General features: G+C 40.3%; 1 protein-coding gene across 8 annotated transcripts in view; it reads right to left on the bottom strand.

Annotated features, from left to right (window-relative positions):
* The window catches only part of CUNH8orf34 (chromosome unknown C8orf34 homolog), a 381,887-nt gene that overhangs the window by 248,504 nt on the left and 112,596 nt on the right, over positions 1–20,787 (bottom strand). For 7 of the 8 annotated variants that reach the window (XM_041667625.1, XM_041667630.1, XM_041667629.1 and 4 more), the window contains 2 exons: positions 17,114–17,242; positions 5,632–5,660 (listed from right to left, as the gene is read on the bottom strand). In XM_041667625.1, the coding sequence (XP_041523559.1) occupies positions 5,632–5,660; positions 17,114–17,242 (158 nt within the window). The remainder of the gene's footprint in view (positions 1–5,631; positions 5,661–17,113; positions 17,243–20,787) is intronic. The other variant, XM_041667631.1, reaches the window with a different exon arrangement.

Raw genomic sequence — 20,787 nt, 5'->3', positions numbered from 1 at the left:
GTACAGCCCCCTTGGATGTCAGTGTTGTGATTTCTCAGAAAATTAGGAAACAACCTTCCTCAAGACCCAATAATACCACTTTGGAGTATATATATCCAAGGGATGCTCAACTGTGCCACAAGAACATATGATCAACTATGTTCATAGCAGCATTGTTTGTCATAGCCAGAACCTAGAAACAACCTAAATGCCCCTCAATCGAAGAATGGATAAGGAAAATGTGGTATATTTACACAATGGAGTACTACACAGCAGAAAAAATAATGACAACTTGAATTTTGCAGGAAAATGGATGGAGCTAGTAAGCATTATTTTGAGTGAGGTAACCTAGACACAGAAAGGCAATTATCACATGTACTCAGTCATAGGTGGTTTTTAAACACAAAGCAAAGAAAACCAGCCTACAAACTACAATCCCAGAGAACTTAAACAACAATGCGGACACTAAGAGAGACTGACATAGATGTAATCTACATGGGAAGTAGAAAAAGACAAGATCTGAATATATTGGGGGAGCATGGGAACCTTGGGGGAGGGTTCAAGTAGGGAAGGGAGAGGTAGGGAAGGTAGCAGAGAAAAATATAGAGCTCAATAAAAATCAACAAAACAAAAGATTTCCAGTGGAAATATTCTGACTGAAAGTTGCTTGTGTCTCATGGCACATCTGGGTTTGTGCACACTTTTCTGAGAACTACTATGAAGGTAATGATGTTGCTGTGGAAAGGCTAGTACAGTATATGAAGCTACCACCTTGGCCATGTTTGTGGCACCATTCAGTTTTGTTGAATACGGTCATCATATTGTGATGCCCATCTCTATACAAGCAAAGTTTATGAAGAGCTTTTTTATACTGTCAAGCCAAGTCTATACTCGTTCAGGAGCTCCCCATCTCCCCAAAACGTAGTCCTTGAAAACTGCCATTGGACTTCTGTTTCTAGACATGGGGACGCCAAATACACACAGGGGAATCAATGTAACACTTGTCTTCTGTGCCTGGCTTATATCCCTTAGCACAAGTGCCTCAGAGTTCAGTGATGCTATACACGTCACAGTACGTCATTCTTTGGCTGGCTGACTGTGTGCCACTCTGTGTACTTCCCCATTGGTGAGCATTTGTGTTGCTCTCATGTTCTGGTGAACAATGCCACTGGGAACAGGATATGGAAGTGCCTCTCACAGATCTTGCCTTACTTCTTTTAGATGTGTATTTATAGGTGGGGTTTCTTTATCATGCGCCATCTTAACTCCTATCTACTTGTGCAGTAAAATATTTTAAACTAGGTAACTTACAAATAATAGAAATTTATTTATCACTACTTTAGAGGCGGGTCTCTGATTTCAAACTTCCCAACATCTCCTATAAAGCCCCATTCTCTATTGCATGATGGTGAGTTTTGCTCCAGCGTTACATGTAGGCAGAGTACCTTGTCTTCACATGGGAGAGGACAGAGGAATGGCCAAGCAGGCTCCCCAAATCCTTCACAGGAAACTAATGTCTGTGATTGGCACCTCATGACCCAGTCACTTGAAAACCTTTGCCACTTAATACTACGAGGTTTAACACTGTGAGTATGAAGTTTCAGTGTGAATTTTCAGAGGACACAATGTTAAAACCACAGCATATGTTGAGCTGATTTTCAACCACTTGAAGAACTGCCCATCTGTTTTCCATAGTGGCTGTTTGGTTTTTATATTCCCACCCAAACTCTGGCATATGGTAATTTTACTTTTAATTATTGACGGCACGGTATGCTGGCTTCCATAGTTCCTGTTCTATGTCATATTCCCACCAACAATGATGTACACAGTCCCACATTCTCCACGTCTGTACCAACACTCAACACTTGCTATTTTCTGTTTGCTTGTTATCTTGTAGTAGCTACGACCCTGGTGATTTGCATGGCAGTGGAGACTTTGCTTTGGGATTTTCCAGTGGCCAGGAACATTCTGCATCAATTCACATCTCTTTCCTGGCTTAACACCATTGTTTGTCTGTGTTACTGGGCATCCTCTGTCCAGCAGTGTCATTTCTTAAGTTTTCTCCTGAACCACAAGCAACTCTTTTACCTCCATGACCGCATTCTTTGTTATACAGAAGTGTAAGATTATTTTTGAGAATATCTTTGAATGCATAATACAACAAAGGAGATGAAAGATGATCCCTTAGGTCTGAGGAGGGGGACTGATCCCTCAACCTATCTTTTTACTTTGATCTTAGGAGTGGTGGTGACACCGAGTCACACAGCTTCCTGTGCAGTGTGAAAGCACAGAAACTAGACACCACACTTGAATGGGGGGGTCTGTGTTTTCCTCTTTTGAAATGATCCCTCACACATATTTTGAAATATTTCCTATTTTTGATACTTTAGCTATGCACTAAAACTATTTCCTTGGGAAATTCACGTCATCTTCTAAAGGTTGCCATCTACATGAGGGACAATGAGCCAGCATCTATAAAGAATTCCTGACAGGGCAGGATGTGCTACATAGTTATGAAATGAAAGTCTCCAAAAATCAATTTAAGGATGATATGTGGAATTTCCCACAATACCAGGCCTCTTTTTGGATGGCAAAACACAAATACCATAGTGTCCGACAAGAAGGACCATTTTCATGAAGTCACTGTGTTCTCTAAGAAACAATCATGTCTTCAAGGTGACCTAAGATGGCTGGAATTAGAAGGATGGTCAAAGACCTGAAAAGGAATAAAACCACCGACAAGTGCTGCCTTGCTGCCTTGCTACCCCAGGCCTTGCTGTGTACATCACAGTATCTGACTAGCAAAAAGGAAAATTAAGCCTGAAGCATAGATGCAAGGCATAAGATGGAAGCTTAATTCTAGTCTTAGAAATATGGTCTTAATTTTGTCAGGAAGCAGAAGTTCCGAGAAAAACTTCCAGCAGGATTCTGCCTAAGTGAGTTTCCTCTGCTGACTTGTCTTAGGCAGACTGTCCGAACATCAGACACTGAGAAAGCAGTCAGCTGAAGGGATCTGCCAAGGGATGGGGGCAGCCTGTACAAAAAAGTGAGGGATGCAGGGAAAGAGAGAAGCTAGAAGGTCTACAATTTAGGTGTTAGAGTGCTTGAAGGCATGAGGGAAGCCCTGGGTCTCCTCCCAGAACACACAAACTAGACTAGGCAACACACTAGAAACACAGGATGTGGGAGGAGCAAGGTCAAGGTCATACACAGCCTAAGGGACTGAGTTCAAAGCCATCCTCTGCCAGGTGAGACTCAGTATAAAGACAGAAAGACAGATAGATATGTATTCAAATCACATAGCACACTCCTGAAGTGAAGCAATTTCTCAGAAATTATTTTTAGCCAAGCGTAACTGAGGGCCATCCCAGACAGTTCTATCTACCATGTGGCATTGTAAGGGTTAAATAGCAATCAAGAGACTTGGAAAGTTTTGACTCAATAAATTATATATTGATCGAATAGGAAAGCAGGCAGACAGACCTGCCATCTGTACTCAAAGAACGGCTGTGGGGGCAGGATAGTGACTTCTCAGTGACATCTAGTTCCTACCCTCAGAACTTAGGAGCACATTACAGAACATGACAAGAAGAACAGGGAGAGGAAGTTAAGGGCTTTGGATAGAAAAGATCCCTGGGCAACCCCAACCTAGCATGACCCAGCTGAAGTTAGAGAGGGCAACATGTCAGTTGTAGAGATCTTCCTAGGGACCTCACACTGAGGAGCACCGACAACCTGCACAGGAGAAAGCAGGAAAGAGGGGTGTCCTAGCACCTGCAGTCAGAGATGCAGTTCTGAGAATACCTGCAGTCAGAGATGCTGATACAAGGGCAGAGCTGATATCAGTTTCCACAGTACAGAAGAGCGAGATGATAGATTTGTGCTGCTGCAATGTTCCACTGAAATCCAGTGATCCACACAGGAAGGGAAGGAAAGCAGCTGGAGAGTAGAGAATGATGGAATTCACAGGGTTCTTTAGAAAAAAAAATCACTTATCAGAATTCACGAACTTTAAAGGTCACAGAGAAAATGATGGAGTCAAAATAATAGCTGCATTGGCATGGGATAGTAAAACTGAGTATTTTATAAAGAGACAAAGATGTATCTCTAGTGAAACATCAAAGTTGTGGGATTTACAGTAAAAGGCTGTGTCTGTTTTTATTATTACGCTGAAGACAAAGGTACAAAGCCAACAAAATCACAGAACACAGCAATTGGCTGTCAATCCTAAAAGGCATGCAAGTGACATCATACAGACTGAACAGGTTATATATAATGACATTAAAGAAAAAAGAGGCCACGGGGTGGGGATGGGAGGGATTTGAGAAAGGGAAGGGAGAAATGTTAATGATTATATTACAAATCCTCCCTCTAGAAAAGGAACTACTCCAAAATTGAAAAAAAAAAAAGTATTGTATTTACAAATGCCTGGTATTTTTTGGTCAGAAAAATTCAGGATTATGAGCTTTACAGCCACAAGGGGGTGCTGTGGGACAGGCTCTTTAATCTGATGCATCAGTTGGCTGGCACAGAACTCAGGTCTTCATGAAAACCCTGGGAGCCTTTCCTATCCTTGAATATCAAATATGCGTGGCATCAAGTTTTTGTTCACTGACATAAATTTCTTTTCAAAAAGGTAAGTTACCTATGACAATTGTTGCTGTCTTCCTCAATTGAAATGAAGGTAATACATTTCTATGAAGTTTTCATATATAGATTAGGCAAACCGGCAAAAAACAAGCGTGTCTTACAGATTTGAGAACTGGACTCCAGGAACCCCCTCCCCCGCACTGGGAAGAAAGTGTGTGGGGAAGGATGGGCTGTGGGAGGCACCTGAGTTCCCTCAGGGCAGCTCACCATCACCCACTGAGAGCCAAAGTCATTTCAGTTTAAAGAAAGGTTTCTGATAGCAGCAGTAAAGGTACAGCAGTACCACCGCCACTCAGAGCACGGGAAGGGGAGTGGAACAAAGCCAGTGAAGAGTTCAGCAGGGGTCACTGTTGAAACATGTGTTTGATATGTGTATTCCTATCCATACTGCTTCCACCACCCTGACAAGGATCACCACAGTTCAGCCCATCATCACATCGTGTTGGCATCTTGGAAAGTTAAGTCAAATCAACAGTTGCTAATGAAGTAGGGCATAGATAGAAAATGTCAAGTTCCTACCATCTAATTTTCATCATGGTTGCCATCATCACCATTGCCATCATCACTGTGGTTACTACCAACATCACTACCACCACCATTACCATCACCATGACTACCATCACTCATTACCAGCATCATCATCATCACCATCACCATGGTTATCACCATTACCACCACCAACATTATCACCATCATCACAAGTATTGTCATCAACATGGTGACAATCATTATCATCATAATCATCATCTAGATATGGCCAAATTCTAATAATATTCATAGTATTATGAGTTTTTCCTTTTCATATAATGATTTGATGATTCTACTTAGTCTAAGCAAATTTTGTAGATGATAAATATTTATTGCAATATTTTTCATTAAGTACTAAAATATTAACATTAAATAAACATATTGGAGCATGCTTTATATTTCAGAAAAAGTAATTTAGATCTAGATTCAAACATAAGTTCTATATTTGGTCATTAGATACAGAACTCAACTTACCTTATCAAGTTCATCTGAAATTGCAATACCTGGGATTCAAAAGAGATTTACAAGACAATTTTAGAAACAATCTTTGATAACCTCATGCTACAAATAAAAAAAAATCTAGTCATAATTCTAGTAAATCGCTTATTTAATTTCATTCCTTTTCATTGATTCTTTGCAATAATATTTTTTTCTTCCTACTTATGAAAGCAAATTGAGCATTAAAGTCAAGGATGGCAGCCAGGACCTGCTGGAGCCTCACAAAGGAAAAAAAGAAAGCACAAAGCAAGCAGATGCTTCATGCAGGTCCTCAGAGCCAGAGCCAACTTGCAAGACAACCACTGAGATGCCTATCACCTCCTCCAACTATTTTTTTGGGGGGAAATGCTGTTTTTCTACCCTTTTTATGTCCTTCCCAGGAATTCTCCTGGTGAAGGTCCTTTCTTAAATCCCAGGGCCCCTTGCTGAACTCTCTTTTCATTGAGTATAAGTGTTTTCAACTAACTCACACCAATATGTTTCTCTACAGGTTCACTTCCTGTTGACATTTCAGTCTCATCCTTCCTGGATTTGTTTTGTTTGTTTGTTTGTTTGTTTGTTTGTTTTCAGGTTATGATCATGTGTCATGTTAGGGCTAGGAAAAGTCTCCTTGTCTGGGTTGAGGAGAAGATGCGGCCATACCTCAGGTTTGGGACAGACAGCAGAAATGAACTGGTGTCAAGTCTGAGAAAGAAGGATTAGGAAATATTAAAAAAAAAAACCCAAAGTGCAAGGGAAAAGAAGAATGTCAGAAAGGGATGTGAAGCTCAAGTTCAGTAGAGCCTGAAGGACAAGCCTGAAGCTTCTATGCCGCATGGGAGAATCAGAAGAAGTCACACAGAAAGAAACCTGAACAGGAGTCTCATAGTGCTCAGCCTTGCCTCCGACACAGACACAGATAACCTGCAGGAGGGATACAGGCTTCTCTATCAGTTCCCGTAAGACCTACTCCGGCCAGTGAGTCAATTATGCACAAGGCAGAACAATGTCCGCACTATCTCAGCAATGGGCCACTGTTCTTGTAGATAAACTAGAAATCCATCAGATCTGAGGATGCATTCTGTATAGCAATATTCTATAACATCCTTTTGGATAAAAATTATTGGTGAGGATCAGGAGGTAGCTCCATCGATAAAATGTTTGCTGCACAAGTATGAAGACCTGAGATTGGAGCCTTAGCACCTATGTGAAAACCTAGACACGGCTCTGCACACCTATAATCTCAGTACTGGGGAAGCCTAGTGAGGAGGATCCTGGGGCTTCCTGGCCAGCCAATCAAGACGAAGGGATGAGATCCAAATTCAATGAGAGACCTTATCTCAAAAACCAAACAGAAAGCCATTCAGAAAAGCAACTGATGTTGACTTCAGCCTCAAAACACTTGGGAATACATGCACGCACACACACACACACACACACACAAACACACACATGCATGCACACACACACGTATGCATGCACACACATGCATGCACATGCACACATACATACACACATACACTTGGAGACTAATAATTTATTTGTTGGAGCTGAAAATATAGCTTATCAATGAACAACACTAGCCACTTTTGCAAAAAACTGAGTTTGGTCCCCAGCATCCATATAGTGTTTCACGACTGTCTGTGATTTCCTTTCCAGAGGAAAAGCTGTCCTTTTCTGGCCTCTGTGGGTACTAGGCAAAAACTGGTACACATGGATACTGGCAGCAAAAACTTCATTCACGAGAATAAAATAAAATAATTTATCACTGCACTGAAAGACAGTCTAACTACTGGTTTAGGGATATGGGTGGTGACTGAGGCATAACCTTGATTCAAAGACACTGTTCTGTGAAGGAGTGAAGGCGTGGGAGCTGGGTGCCACAGTGGAGAAGGTGTCACCTTCAGGAGTAGATGACAGATTGGACATCTCACAGCTTCCTGGGAAATTATAAATATTTATATAGGTCTAACAAGCATCATACCTTTGTGAATGCTTGGTCTTTTAAAGATACATAGAATTAGAAATTGTTACTATAAAAAATTCAAATTTAATGCAAATGAAAGAACTCTGGCATTCCACATGGACCATAATATGATCCAAAACACACCTAAAATGCATAATTCCAGATTATAGAAGGTAAATACATCTTACATGCTGTTTTTACATTTAATACGATTCTATAGAAATGTCCCTTTCCTGTATTAATTCAAGATTAAGATGGAACACCTTGAATATCAATATTTAAAAGACCAAGTCTCCATATATGAGAAAAGGCAGGGAGATGCAACAAAGTGAAATTCCCATTCAAAGTCACAACACTTAGCTATCTTGAGTTAAATGACCCAAAGTTCAATTGCTTGGGATTTCTGATTCTCTTGGTCTTTTTAACTTGCTGTTCAGATGCCTTGAACCTGAAGAAATAGTTTTCTGATCCAATTTTTAGAAAATGATCACCTAATCTTTGAATTTCTTCTACACCTCATATCTGTGAACCCACTATTCATAAGGAGTGCAATAGAACATCACTTACCTAGCTTGTCTATAACACATATAAACACTAATGGCAAGTCAGAGAGAGAGAGAGAGAGAGAGAGAGAGAGAGAGAGAGAGAGAAAAGGAAAGACGGAGGGGGGAGAAGGAAGAAAGGAAAGAAGGATTGAAAGAGAGAGAGAGAGAGAGAGAGAGAGAGAGAGAGAAAGAAAGAGCAAAGAAAAGTGCTTGCTGCAAGGTACAGGATGTTCTAGTCGTGGCTGGCACCAAGAACTGCTTTCTCTGCTTTCCAGGGTTGGGACACGTTCAGCAGTGCAGAAGAAAAGGAAGACATACTTCAGTTGAAGGAGCAATGAGATTCATCATAAACTCAGTCTACCTAATTGGGAAACTTGCTTGAAAGAAAGACCTATCTGACTTAACTATTACTAACAGTGTTAGTCTGATGACCATACTTAACAAAAATATGGATTATCAGATAGTCTTAACATTTACATATTTTAATGACTTTGCCTAATGAATTAGTCTAGTAAGTATTATTCTATTAGATATAATTTGCTTAACTTTCTGTTTTCAGTGTCAAAATGCCTAGGGAATTACTCATTTCATTTTTAATCTAAGCTTACACTGATTAAATGTAGTTGCACTAATTTTAATGAGACACTTCTCAATGGCAGCAGGAAGCTCTAGCCTTCTGTACGAACAGTCAGACACTCATTCCAGGACCTAGGAGAACATCCACAGCTCTTCTCTAAGAAGGGATTGTAACTGCCGGGCTTTGCATAAGGCCTTCAATGCTTATAGAGACTGGGGATCAGTATTAAACCAAACTTCACCAGGGAGCTTGATAACTACGAATCTGGGCTCATTTTTAGAATTAATGAATCTAAACCATTTACTGTAATAGATAACCACAAAGCAGACACCTGCAAAAAAAAAATACCAAATCACCTGATAAACACTCTGGAACCTCTTTTACGGCAGAGAATTCTTGTTTGCTTGCTTGCTTTTCTGTGTTTTGAGACCTGTAGCTGAGACTGGCCTGAGCCTTCTATGTCCTGTAGTTGCAGACACGTGCCGTCACACCCAGCAGAACTGAGGGATTCATTTTTGATTGGCTAATTTGTAACAGACTAAATAATAAGTATTTTTGTTTTTATAAACCATTTATAAAACTATAAAGCTTATCTATCCAGCATGAAAGTCTGTGAGAAAAAGGTAGAAATACACACATTATATGTGTGGTTGTCTCTGCACTGTGCCTCTATTGTGCACTGTGGTGGCATTCCAACTAGTGATGGTTGGAAGCTCTCTCTCTCTCTCTCTCTCTCTCTCTCTCCTCTCTCTGTCCTCTCTCTCTCTCTCTCTCTCTCTCTCACACACACACACACACACACACACACACACACACACACACATACACACACACACATCCCCTAAAGGAACCCAAACTGAAGTAGCCCCGGACTTCAAACAACACCCATTATATTCTACTAACTACTACCATCTCTCAGATCTTCACTTTTTAAACAAAACAAACAAAGAAAATCAGGGTCTCATGTAGCTCAGGAGACTGGTGTCAAAATCAATATAAACTAAAGTTGACCTTGACCTTCTAAGCCTCCTACCTTCATCTTCTAAATGCTGGGATTATAAGCAAGCATCATCATGACTAGCACTCTCTCTTTCCATGAATACTTTTTATAGGAAGGCACATGATTTAATCCTCTCCCCATCTACTACCCACCCTTCCATCTACTACAGGCTGACTTCTGCTCTTACTCTTGTCTTAAAACCATGTTTGGAAAAGTAGCATCATAGCTCATGATTATCCAATCAAACTAAGAACTTTTCTATTGTAAAGATAGAATTTCTGTATTTCATCTATCAAATCCACATATGTTTCTCACAGGAGGAGAAAACCAGAATGAATGTTATAGTTTGAATACAAACATCTCCCAAATACTCATAGGCTGAGTGCTGAACCCTGGACTGACGGGAACTCTTTAGAGAAGTGGTAAAATATTTAGAAGGCCGAGTCTAGAGATATTGTCACTAGGAGGCACCTTTGAAGGTTATATGGGTCCCAGATCCTTCCTTGCTCTCTGCTCCTGTGAGTCTTGAAATAAAAGTTGTTCTCTATCATACATTCCCACCATCATGACGTTCTACCAGTGCATGGACCTTAGCAACAACAGACTGAACACTCCAAACTGTGAGCTGCAGCAGACCCCGCCTCCTGGAAGTTCCGTTATCAGGTGACCTCTGAAAGAGGAAATAACCCAGAGTAGAAAACGAGAAACTTTCCCTCACTCCCAGACAGCTAATGAGAATGGGGATGGATGCCTCTCGTCCTATATTCAGATAAAAGCACACAGAGAGATTATGTAGCTCCCAGCTACCCACTAGTGAGAATGCCACTGCCATGCGCTTTGGAGGCACAGTGCGGAGCCAACTGTACATACAACATGGGGATTTCTATCTTTCTCTTACAGACTTTATTTAACACTGAATCCTTTCCTCCTTGATCCCATAAATACATTCTGGGTTTCATCCAACATCTTTAAAGATTAATTTTCTTTTGCCTCCATCAGATCCTTTTATTGCACAGTTCTCAAGTGTGTGTGTGCATTCCCTGTGAGTTGTTTTATCTCTGCATCTGTAACTCCCATCCCATTACTTATAACTTCACCTTCACCCGAAATTGCCACCTGAGATGTGCCCTTGGTTTCTGGAAACGGGACCATGACTGACTCTGCCCATAGTCTCACTGTATCTGGGAGTAGAGTTTGAAGTATAATGCTACATTACCCTCAAACTCTCCTGAACTCTTATCTGGGACACAGGGAGGAAGAAATTGCCTTTCTTATGAAGAAAACCTAAAACAGAACAAACTATGTACATTTTTTGTCCCTATTCCTACCCTTCTTTATAATCAAGAAGGCTTGGTCACAGGAAGTTCTCAATTTACATAAAATACATTATCTTCTACATTCTTCGCTCCCGTCTTATGGCTACTGCTTTATTTCAGGTTCCCTTGCCCTCTGTTCATCAGTTCTGTCTGCCACACTGCTCCAGTGATGACTGCAGCAGAGACTGTTGGAGTGTGGCTCTCAGAGGCTCTGGAGTGTGCCAGTCCCTACTCCCATAACTGTCTCTAGCTAGACTTCCGGTTTTCATATTTTCTGATCCTTTTGCGCATCAAGAATTCGAAACTCGCTCTTCCTTAAGTTCCTACCCCGAGCATCTGCCTTCACATCTGAGAGCATCCATCCTGGGGACACTCTCTGTTGTTGCCCCATCTTTGTCTTTGTTCTGTCTAGACACAGCTACGATGCATTCTCTGTTATGAAATTGGAAGTACCCCACACCCTCACAGCTCTTACATCATATTCTAAAAGGTATAAAAGTTATGTTTTTTTCACACCAGCTTCCAAACTACAGTGTAAACTTGAAATGCAGGTCTGTTTATCCGTCTTCTTTGTCATTTGTCACTGACACTAAATTCATGTGATAATGTGAGCCACCGGTTGTTACATAATCTGCCTCTACTTTTTTATCATGATTTACATTTTATATTTCATGTTATCAAATCCACACATTTATCACAAGAGGGAAAGAAACAGGATGAAAGATGTGAATGCAAAATATTCCCCAAATGCTCTTTGGCTGAGTGCTGAATCCCAGACTGATGGGAGCTCTTTGGGGAATCTTTAGAAGGTAGGGTGTAGAGAACATCGGTTCCTCGAAGTATTTAGGAGGTTATATGGCCCCCAGTCCCTTTCTTGCTCTGTGCTTCTGCCATGTGGGTTGTTATTCTCTAATTCCTCAGGCTGCTAGACTAGAGAAGATTTATTTTTGTATGCTCATGATTGACTGACCGCAAAAGTTTTCTGTTCCCTCTTGTCTTGACTGAGTTCAGATTGTTGCTATCAGTCACAGTGCGCTGATGTCTGCCTTCTGTTTCCCAACAACTGAGTGCCTTTCCCTGACTAAGCTCCACACGGTCTTTTCACACGAGCTATGATGAACAGGGCAATGTCGGGATGGCCTGAAGACAGTCATCCACCACTGCCTCTTCCAGGGAAGCTGCCAGATGCAGACGAGGAGCAAATTCATAAACTGCTAGGAGCCTGGCTGCTCTGGGTGTAGGAGTTCACTGAGAAAATGGTTTACTTAAGCAAATGCACAGAACAGGGAATGGCTGCCTTTTCACTTCACCTTGTTTGTTCACAGTTTCACCTACTTGTTTTTGAGAATCGCCCTCCAGTTCATGTCATAGTCACAGGAAAAGCTTCCAGCAAACAAACCTGCGCTCAACCAAACCCATGTCATCTTACGTCGGTGACTCAGAATTAAAGAAAAGCAGACAGAGATATTCCAAAGGAGATATATGTGGAAGTCATGGAGGCAGCTGGAGCACCCATCCAGCAAACCACGACAGTGTGCAGTGCTAATCATTGTCAAGTCCTTAGGAGTCTGAGAGTTCTGTCCTTAGAATGACTTCCCTTTCCTTAAAATCCTCTGGGTCCGAAGAAGAGATTAAGGAAAAACAGATAACGGCAGGGAAGTACATTCACGGAAATATATGGAGTCTCAAAATCCTAAATCCAAATTCAGTCTAGAGTCAGACAGAGCAGCGGGTTCATCTTGGAGGATAGGGTTGACCTGAAGCAAGGAAAGGCAGGTTATTAGCAAAGGAAACTGTGCCAGATAAGATTTCAAGGAGAGCAGACTAAACAGATAAATGACAGGAGGCACATCAATGGGAGGTGGAACATCTAAAAGCTGTAAGACATAACGCTGACGACATGGTCAAGCCAGACCGAAAAGTTATTGCTCTGAGCTCTTAAGTGGAGCCATGTGAAACAAGTGCCAGGACTTGAGAGTCACTTCAGCTGCAGTGTGGGCTTACTGGAGAAACAAACTGTGAGCGTGCAGAAGGATAGCTCTCATTCCCAAATTATCGCCATACTCCTCCTGGTTCCACACACTTGCTGGTGTCCAGACTCCCTTGCAGCTTTTGTAGAATGCATATAAACATGATGAGTGCCCCTTGGCTTTCACACCCAGGCAATAGAAACTGGGTTCCCTGGGAAACTTCTCCTTCTGCAACAGCATTGAATGGCTTTAATTAAAGATGGAAAAAAAAAATAACAAAATGGATAGAATCTGTATTTCTACAACACCACATTAAGCCATTCTCCAGATGAGAATATATTTATTTCATGTCACCCTACAGAAAGTCAGTCCACAACATTTCTTTAACATGGGAATAAGGCAACCGATTCCCTCATAAATCAACAAGGCAGGGGCAACAGTTTCCATATTTCCTTGCATTCCACATGAGTGGAATAAAATGGATCATGATGACTAGCTAAACCAATCACCTAATCAATGATATTAAGAGTGTAAGCTACTAGAGCCTGATAGGAGAAAAGAAATGAATCAAATTAAAAAATGTATTTCAAAGGGAAAAGGACCAAGGTTTGGTAATTTAGCTATGGTAGGGAAGGTAAGAGAGAGAGAATAGTAGAAGGGTTTGATTAGCAATAGTAACACCACCCAAGGCAGCTTGCTAAAAGATCACCTTGGGGAGAAGTTTCTTTCCCTTTATTTATGCTGACTTTATGGTGGTATCCCTAAGTGGGGATCTATGCCATCCAAATACTTTCATGAAAGCCTGGGGAGTGATGAATACATTGTGAGTGTGGGTAAGTTGGAAAGACAGAGTAAAGAACAGAGTCAAAGGATGAATCACAGGTTAGAAAGAGTTCCCAAGGAAGACCCTACATGCAGGGACATGAGGGCAGGCAGGGCAGATCAGGCGGCCACCAGCTCTGCAGAAGACAGAGCTCAATGAGTCTAAAGAAAGCACCCAACAGTACAAACTACTGGAGCAGTTCAGTTGGGCGAGGACCACAAACCATGCCATTCTCTTGGGCAGCTGGAATCAATTGGCAATGGCAGTGAAAGTAATTCCAGCAGAGTCACTGGTGCCTTAAAGAGTGACAGGAAGCGGACCCAGTGGAGACACTGAGTGCTAGCTGCTCTGCGTGACACCCTGTATGTAAAATGAAGAAGGAAAATGAGAACGTCTGAGGAAAGTCAGATTCAAGAGGGGAGCTTGGTGTGTGTGTGTGTGTGTGTGTGTGTGTGTGTGTGTGTGTGTATGTGTGTGTGTGTGCATGTGTGTGTCTACATGTGTGCATGTATGTGCGTATGTGCATGCGTGTGTGTGTGTGTGTGTGAGTGTGTGTGTATGCTGCATGTGTGTGTTTATCATTAGATTGTGCAGCCTGGTTCAGCAGCCACTCATCTCCTTCTGTGGAGAACAAACACTGGAAATGCCCTGCTTCATACTGAGATGAGCTGGGAATTAAAATTCACACTACAGTTTGAAGACTAAGAACTAAGATGTGACTATAATAGATTGCAATGATTTATTTTAGATGAAGCCTACCAAAATTTGATAATCGATACATTAGGGTATCTATCTCACTAAATTTAATTCCATGCAATTATTTTAATAGTCTTTAATGTACCCAATTGGAATTAGAAACTTTCATGTATGACTGATCTTACATTTCTGGTGTGTTGTACATATCTGATCATGTTGTAAAGTCTGGTAAGTATCTGCGACAGGAAGAATTCTAAAACAGTTCCCAAGATTTGCACCTAAACAGTCCTTCTCCCACTGAGTCTGAGTAGGGCTACCGAGTGGGAAGCGATATTTGCCCCTTGATCAGAGTGCAGTCTCATAGGCTTTGAACAAATAAGATGAGAGAGTAACCTGTGTGAACCTGACCTCACCAGGCACACCCTTTGGAAGAAGACGAAGTTTTGGAGAAATGCTCCACCGTGACCTGTAAGAAGCCGCAAATCACAGAGATACCTCTCCTCTACCCTCCTGCTGAGAGCCCAAGTGGTTCCTGCTTCCCCAGATTATCCTGAGGCATTAAGGAAGCCCACCATGGGCTTCAGAGAGCACAACTCTGCCCAGGAATTTCGCCTGTGTGCAAGTGCGATTATCTGTGTCCTCCTCAAACTCATACGTTAAAGCCTGAACTCCAGTGTTATAGCAGTACTAGGTGAAGCCTGGGAAACGATTCTACAACAGTTTCCTCTGCTATTAATGGTGTTAGTGCCCACACAAAAGAGACCCCCAGGGTTGCCTGGTCCTCCACCACAGTGGAAAGAAGGCACTGTCTATGAACAAACATTCAAGCAAACAAGCAACAAGAAAAGGACGTCACTAAACAAGGATCAGCTAAGCACTTCATCTTGGACTTAACAACATTCATAACTTGGAGAAGTATGTTATATGAGTATAGAATGCACCAGCATGTGGTGCTTTGTTATAGAAACCTGAATGGACTACATGATAAGAAGTCTGCAAAAACACCGTCTAAACTGACACTTGAGCTGAAGACTGGTATGTATATCATGAAATACTTGCAGAGTCCTGTAGTAAATAGTTTTGGGGGCAGACCAGGCTTTAGGAGGAACAACAAGGCGAGTATTTGCTAGGCTGCTACACTGTTTTACAGGATACAGTTTGATGGGTACGGAGAAGGATCAAGCTCGTTCTTCATTCATCTTCTTGGCGCTCATGTTTGTAAAGAATGAAGAAGCTGTTTTAGCCCAACCACTTCCCCAACCCATCAGACTCAGAAATATTAGCATGCACCTTTGCCATATTAATGGTATCAGGCTCCTTTCAATTTAACAATAAACTGAAAACCACTTTGTTGTTTTCTGCTTCAAAAGTAAATCTAGCTCAAAGCAGGAATTTTGTAAATCCTATCTCAGGGTTTAACATCTTATTGCAAGGCATCTTAGTTTCTCAACTCTCTTCATTGCACAAAAGTCTCAAAAGGTTCTACTTTTAAATGAAAATTTTATTTTTGTAAATGTATAACACATAAAGGTATGTATAAATGTACTGTCTAATAATGCAATATACATAGGTATATATATATATATATATATCTTAAAACTTTTCCAAAAGTGTACCAAGGGACAATGACAAACTTTGATACATGAAATTAGTAAAACTATGCTATTGGGAAAAAGATAGAGAATCATTTCAGAATTATTAGTCTTAGATTGCATCAAAAGAAAATTATGATGAATCCATGATTTTTAACGACTTATGAAGACGTCTGACTGTGTCTTTCTCTTTTTTTGAAATGGATAAATACCTACACAGATTAAGATAGGAATATCATTAACTTGCTACTTAAAACATAACATGCACATGTGTGTCTGCAAATACAGTCCACAGTCACCAAACTATATCAGTAAAATGCTTGTCGGATTTTCTGATCCCATAGTGGTAATAGTGACTGAAAAGCCGCCTGAAGGACACATTATCCCACAGCTTCTCCCTTCCCCTGGCAGCCGCAGCAACTTCTTGTGCTTTGGAGATGAGAGAAACATATCATAGAAGTGATTTATCTGTAGTGTTCCCCTTATAGATAGTGAAATCTCCAGGTCATGCCCTCAGAGTAGAGATGTTGCTTTCTGGGGGAAAAGTAAGTGCCATGTCTTCATGCTAGGCTCTGAGAGGACTTTAAGAAGAATTTGACCCAGTTATTGCCTGCAATGGTGTATAGACATCCAAAACTCATGGAGGAGAAAGAAATGCTTATTTGTAAGAACGACACCAAACAGTGGTTTTTATAACGGAAGAATGAAGAAGAGGCTGCTGAACGTGCGTTTGAACTATGTGATAGAAACCATATAAGGGGACCAGAGTCTAGCTGCTCCAAAGGTCCTATAGCTTCTGCCCACTGTGCAGCCTGTGGACAGATCTGAGCCATGGGCACAGTCAAACCTCTTTTCAGCTCTCACTCCCTTAGCATTCCTCGGCCTTATGAAACGATAATGAGGATGTCAGAAATGGATTACTGCCAATCGCGATGATGTTTGTACTTTACACATGAGCTCTGAATTTCAATTATTGTCAAGAAAATGAACTTACTTCGAGAGAGATTCTCAAGGGCTTTCCCCAGCTTCTTGCTCTCTTGAAGGATGTGGTTCAATTCATCAAAATCACGGCTTTGTGGTTTAGTCCGCCAGTTCCACTGAGGATGTTCTACTGACCTTGGAACTATGTTTAAAAGAAATGGTTATTTTATAAGCATGTTGTACAATGATACAAACTCACCATTTATCGTTTGTGAAAGACTGCATCAAGAGCAATGTGTAGAGTAAAAATGATTAGGTTGGAGATGACTTTTGTGTAAGTAAACAGCAAGGAGATTTAAAACTGGGCTCGAAGAAAATGTTTTAACTCATAAATAGAAGGAAATATGACAGCAATTATGGAAAATGGGAAATTGGAGTACTGATTTAAGTCTAATTACTTCAATAACTTAAAGGAAACCACAAGGGAAAAGTTTGTTCTGCATAATGCTAAAATAAATTACTAAAAATCAGCCTAAAATTAATAACTTCATCATCAGCAACTAGCAAACATGATTATGGTGTCATCTTGTTATATCTTTTAAAAACACAAGAATATATATAATATAAAATTTTATATATATATAAAATATATATAAAATTTCTCCCAAGTTCCCATTACAATTATGTTACAGTTGGAAAATATTTTTTCTTTTAAAAAATAAATTGAAGATGGGGAAGTGTTGGGAAAGGCTTTTCTCTCGGAAGACATAAATTGCGGTGATTAGCAGTAGTGGATTTAGCAAAGTAGAGAAAAAAGAAGCTCATAACTCAAAAAGTAAGAGACAAAGAGAGTCACCACCTCATTTAAATATGAATCCACCAACTCAGGAGTACAGTATCAAATCAATGAAGACATTAGAACTTAATGGGTTCCCAGATTTTAAGAGTCCAGTTATAAGAACCAGCAAATTTCAACTTTTGTTATGTAGATTTTTTAAACAACAGCAGTAAAGATATGATTGTAAAAGCTTTTGGGGACAAAAATGGAAATTGAATTAACAACAGACTTAGCAATATATCTGTCCTAGAAGATAGAACAGTTTTTAAAAATTCCAACAGAAAGTTACTTTTAGCTGAAAATTTTATATCAATCATAGATCCAATTGAAATACTTAAAGTCCTTGAGAGTTTCCCTCATAAACATTCTTTCTAAGAAAGCTGTTAAAGGATATGCTCCAGCTCAATGAATAAATAAACCAAAATTGTAAGATACTTGGAAGCAGGAATGGGTGAACTCTAAAAGAAAGAGAAAGGGGGAATTCTCATGATGACAGTGAAGGATAGTAGCAGCACACAGTGGATATATCTACAAGTGGACAAGTTAAGAATGGAGGAAATCAACAAAGCCCGCCGAAGAGTGGTCTCCAAGATGCTTTCAATGACATAAAAGGAGAAAAAATACAAAATAAAGTGGCATAAAAGAGAAGATGAGTTAGATCACATTGCGAAACTCTGGGAAGGGTTCGGTGGAGCAAGATAAACAGCTAAAGAGTGCACCTTAATTCTAGAAAACAGTAGCAATAAGGGCATTTGGCGGATAAAACATTAACCAACGTAGTGATGTTAATGCAGAATGCATCTTAAAACAAATTTGAAGTAACCACATTGCTCTGCTGTCAGGATAAGATGTGAGTTGATGTGTGCACAGAAAACTGTGCAGGAGATTCCCAGATGATGCTTCGAGTTCAAAAGGCTAAGAGCAGTTTGGAACCTTGTATGTTCAGGTATGCAGACTAAAAAACTAAATAATCATTCAAAATATCAAAATTTATCCCAGTTAGGTTTGGGAAGGAAGAATGGTGGGACTGTGTAACAGCCCTACTTTAGAGGCCTACGAAAGAGTTGTAACTGAAAGAGTAGATAAAAACAAGATTTGTATCATTTTCTTCAAAACCTTGATTGCCACGCTTGTTAACTCACTTTAAATAAATTCTTTGATCTGCAGTTTGTATCATTGCATCATGTAATTTCCCGTAAAACTGTGTATCATCAAGGTCTTTCCTTACCTTTCAGTTTATAGATAGTAGAATAAACCACAAATATTCCAAGTCCGTACCCAGGACTTGCCACGAGATTTGTCCCTGAATGTTCTAGGTTGACAAACCCAGGCAAGGCCAGCAGATGACCTGACCTATCAACACCAAATCCTGGGTAGCTACGCACTTGTTCTAAGGCATTGGGTTTTGGGACCTGTGTAACACCGGGAGTTTCCCTGGCAACTCCACAGAGAAACTAAGATCGGTTCCTTTTTCTATCTGTAGCCTGTGAGGATTATGAATGTAAATGACAACATGGGAATCCGATTTAGAATGATGGTGTGCATCTTATGATTACGAACAGGTTAACTATACTTCCAATTTCAATAGTTGTCCTGATAAGGAACAAGAACAGGCTTGTGAAGTCAACTCTGTGAGTTCGAGGCCAGCCTGGTCTATAAGAGCTAGTTCCAGGACAGGCTCCTACAGAGAACTCCTGTCTCAAAAAGCAAAACAACAACAACAACAACAAACGCTTTAATATATTTATTTTTTATTTAATATGTAAATATAACCTGTTCAGTTCCTATAATATTCCTTGTATGTATATAATACAGCAAGGACTGAAAATTTAGTATTATATAAATAGGTGAGAGGCTCTTTCCAGGAAAGAATAGTTCTCTTACTTTCTACATTCCTTTCCAGTAGCCGCAATTCTATAATTTGACTTAAGACCTGCTTGATAAGAGAGAAAACCTGCCTGGCACTGGAACCTAGCAATCCCTATGGGGCTAGTGGTGATGTCATGGAGAACTGCAGCCACCATTTACTAGATAACATACACCTCATGAAATTTAAAACCTAGGTGATCAAACTTATTTAAGTAGATATGAGATATTTATTATTTCTTTATGATGAAAAAACTCAGAATGATTTCAAGCTTTCTGACACGCTCACTGCTCTGTCACCTATGGTCATTCTACTGTGCAGTAGCACGACACAGCTCCTTGATGCTCACCAGAGCTTAATTCTCACCGACTGAACTGCACATTGAGATTATTTATATATTTCTATCCTGATTTCTAAACCAAGAGATATACCATGCTTTCTTATCAGTATGCCAGGAAGTGTCCCCAGCACTATAGTGACAGCTGATTGAAGTGAGATGCTATCTCATCTCTGTTTCCTACACTTAAAACATCTAAATGTTTGGACACTGTTTCGATGTCTTCATTCTCTTGTATTTATGTAATCTGTAATTACATCCTTATGCTTCATCCTTTCCTTTTATCCTATAATTTTCCTGATAATCTCAACATAGCTAGGTACTTCTATTTGTGTGTTTTGTAATAAAATATCGAAAACAAAAAAGCTTCTGGAGAGACGGTTTAGCAGCTAAGAGCACTGGCTCCTCTTCCGGGGGCCCAGGTTTAATTATCAGCGTGTACATGATAACTGACAGTCATTTTCAAATCCATTCCCGGGGGTCCTGATGCTCTCTTTGGGCCTTTATTTATAGGCAGCAGGCAAGCATGTTGTATATGGACATATATGCAGGCAAGACACCATAAACATAAAATAAAATAATGATAAAAATTAATAAATAAAAAGAATGGAGGCGTATTTCCCCAAACACAAAGAAAAGCACTAATAGAATTACTGAGAGCTGGTTTCAGTTTTTCAGTTTTACCTAAATCAACATATTTCTCTC

The sequence above is a fragment of the Microtus oregoni genome, unplaced genomic scaffold (assembly GCF_018167655.1).
Source record: "Microtus oregoni isolate MIOR12 unplaced genomic scaffold, Mior012 000017F_ref0000208, whole genome shotgun sequence".
NCBI classification, from domain to species: Eukaryota; Metazoa; Chordata; class Mammalia; order Rodentia; family Cricetidae; genus Microtus; species Microtus oregoni.
The sequence above is the reverse complement of the archived record's forward strand: the minus strand, read 5'-3'. Positions and strand labels throughout refer to the sequence as shown.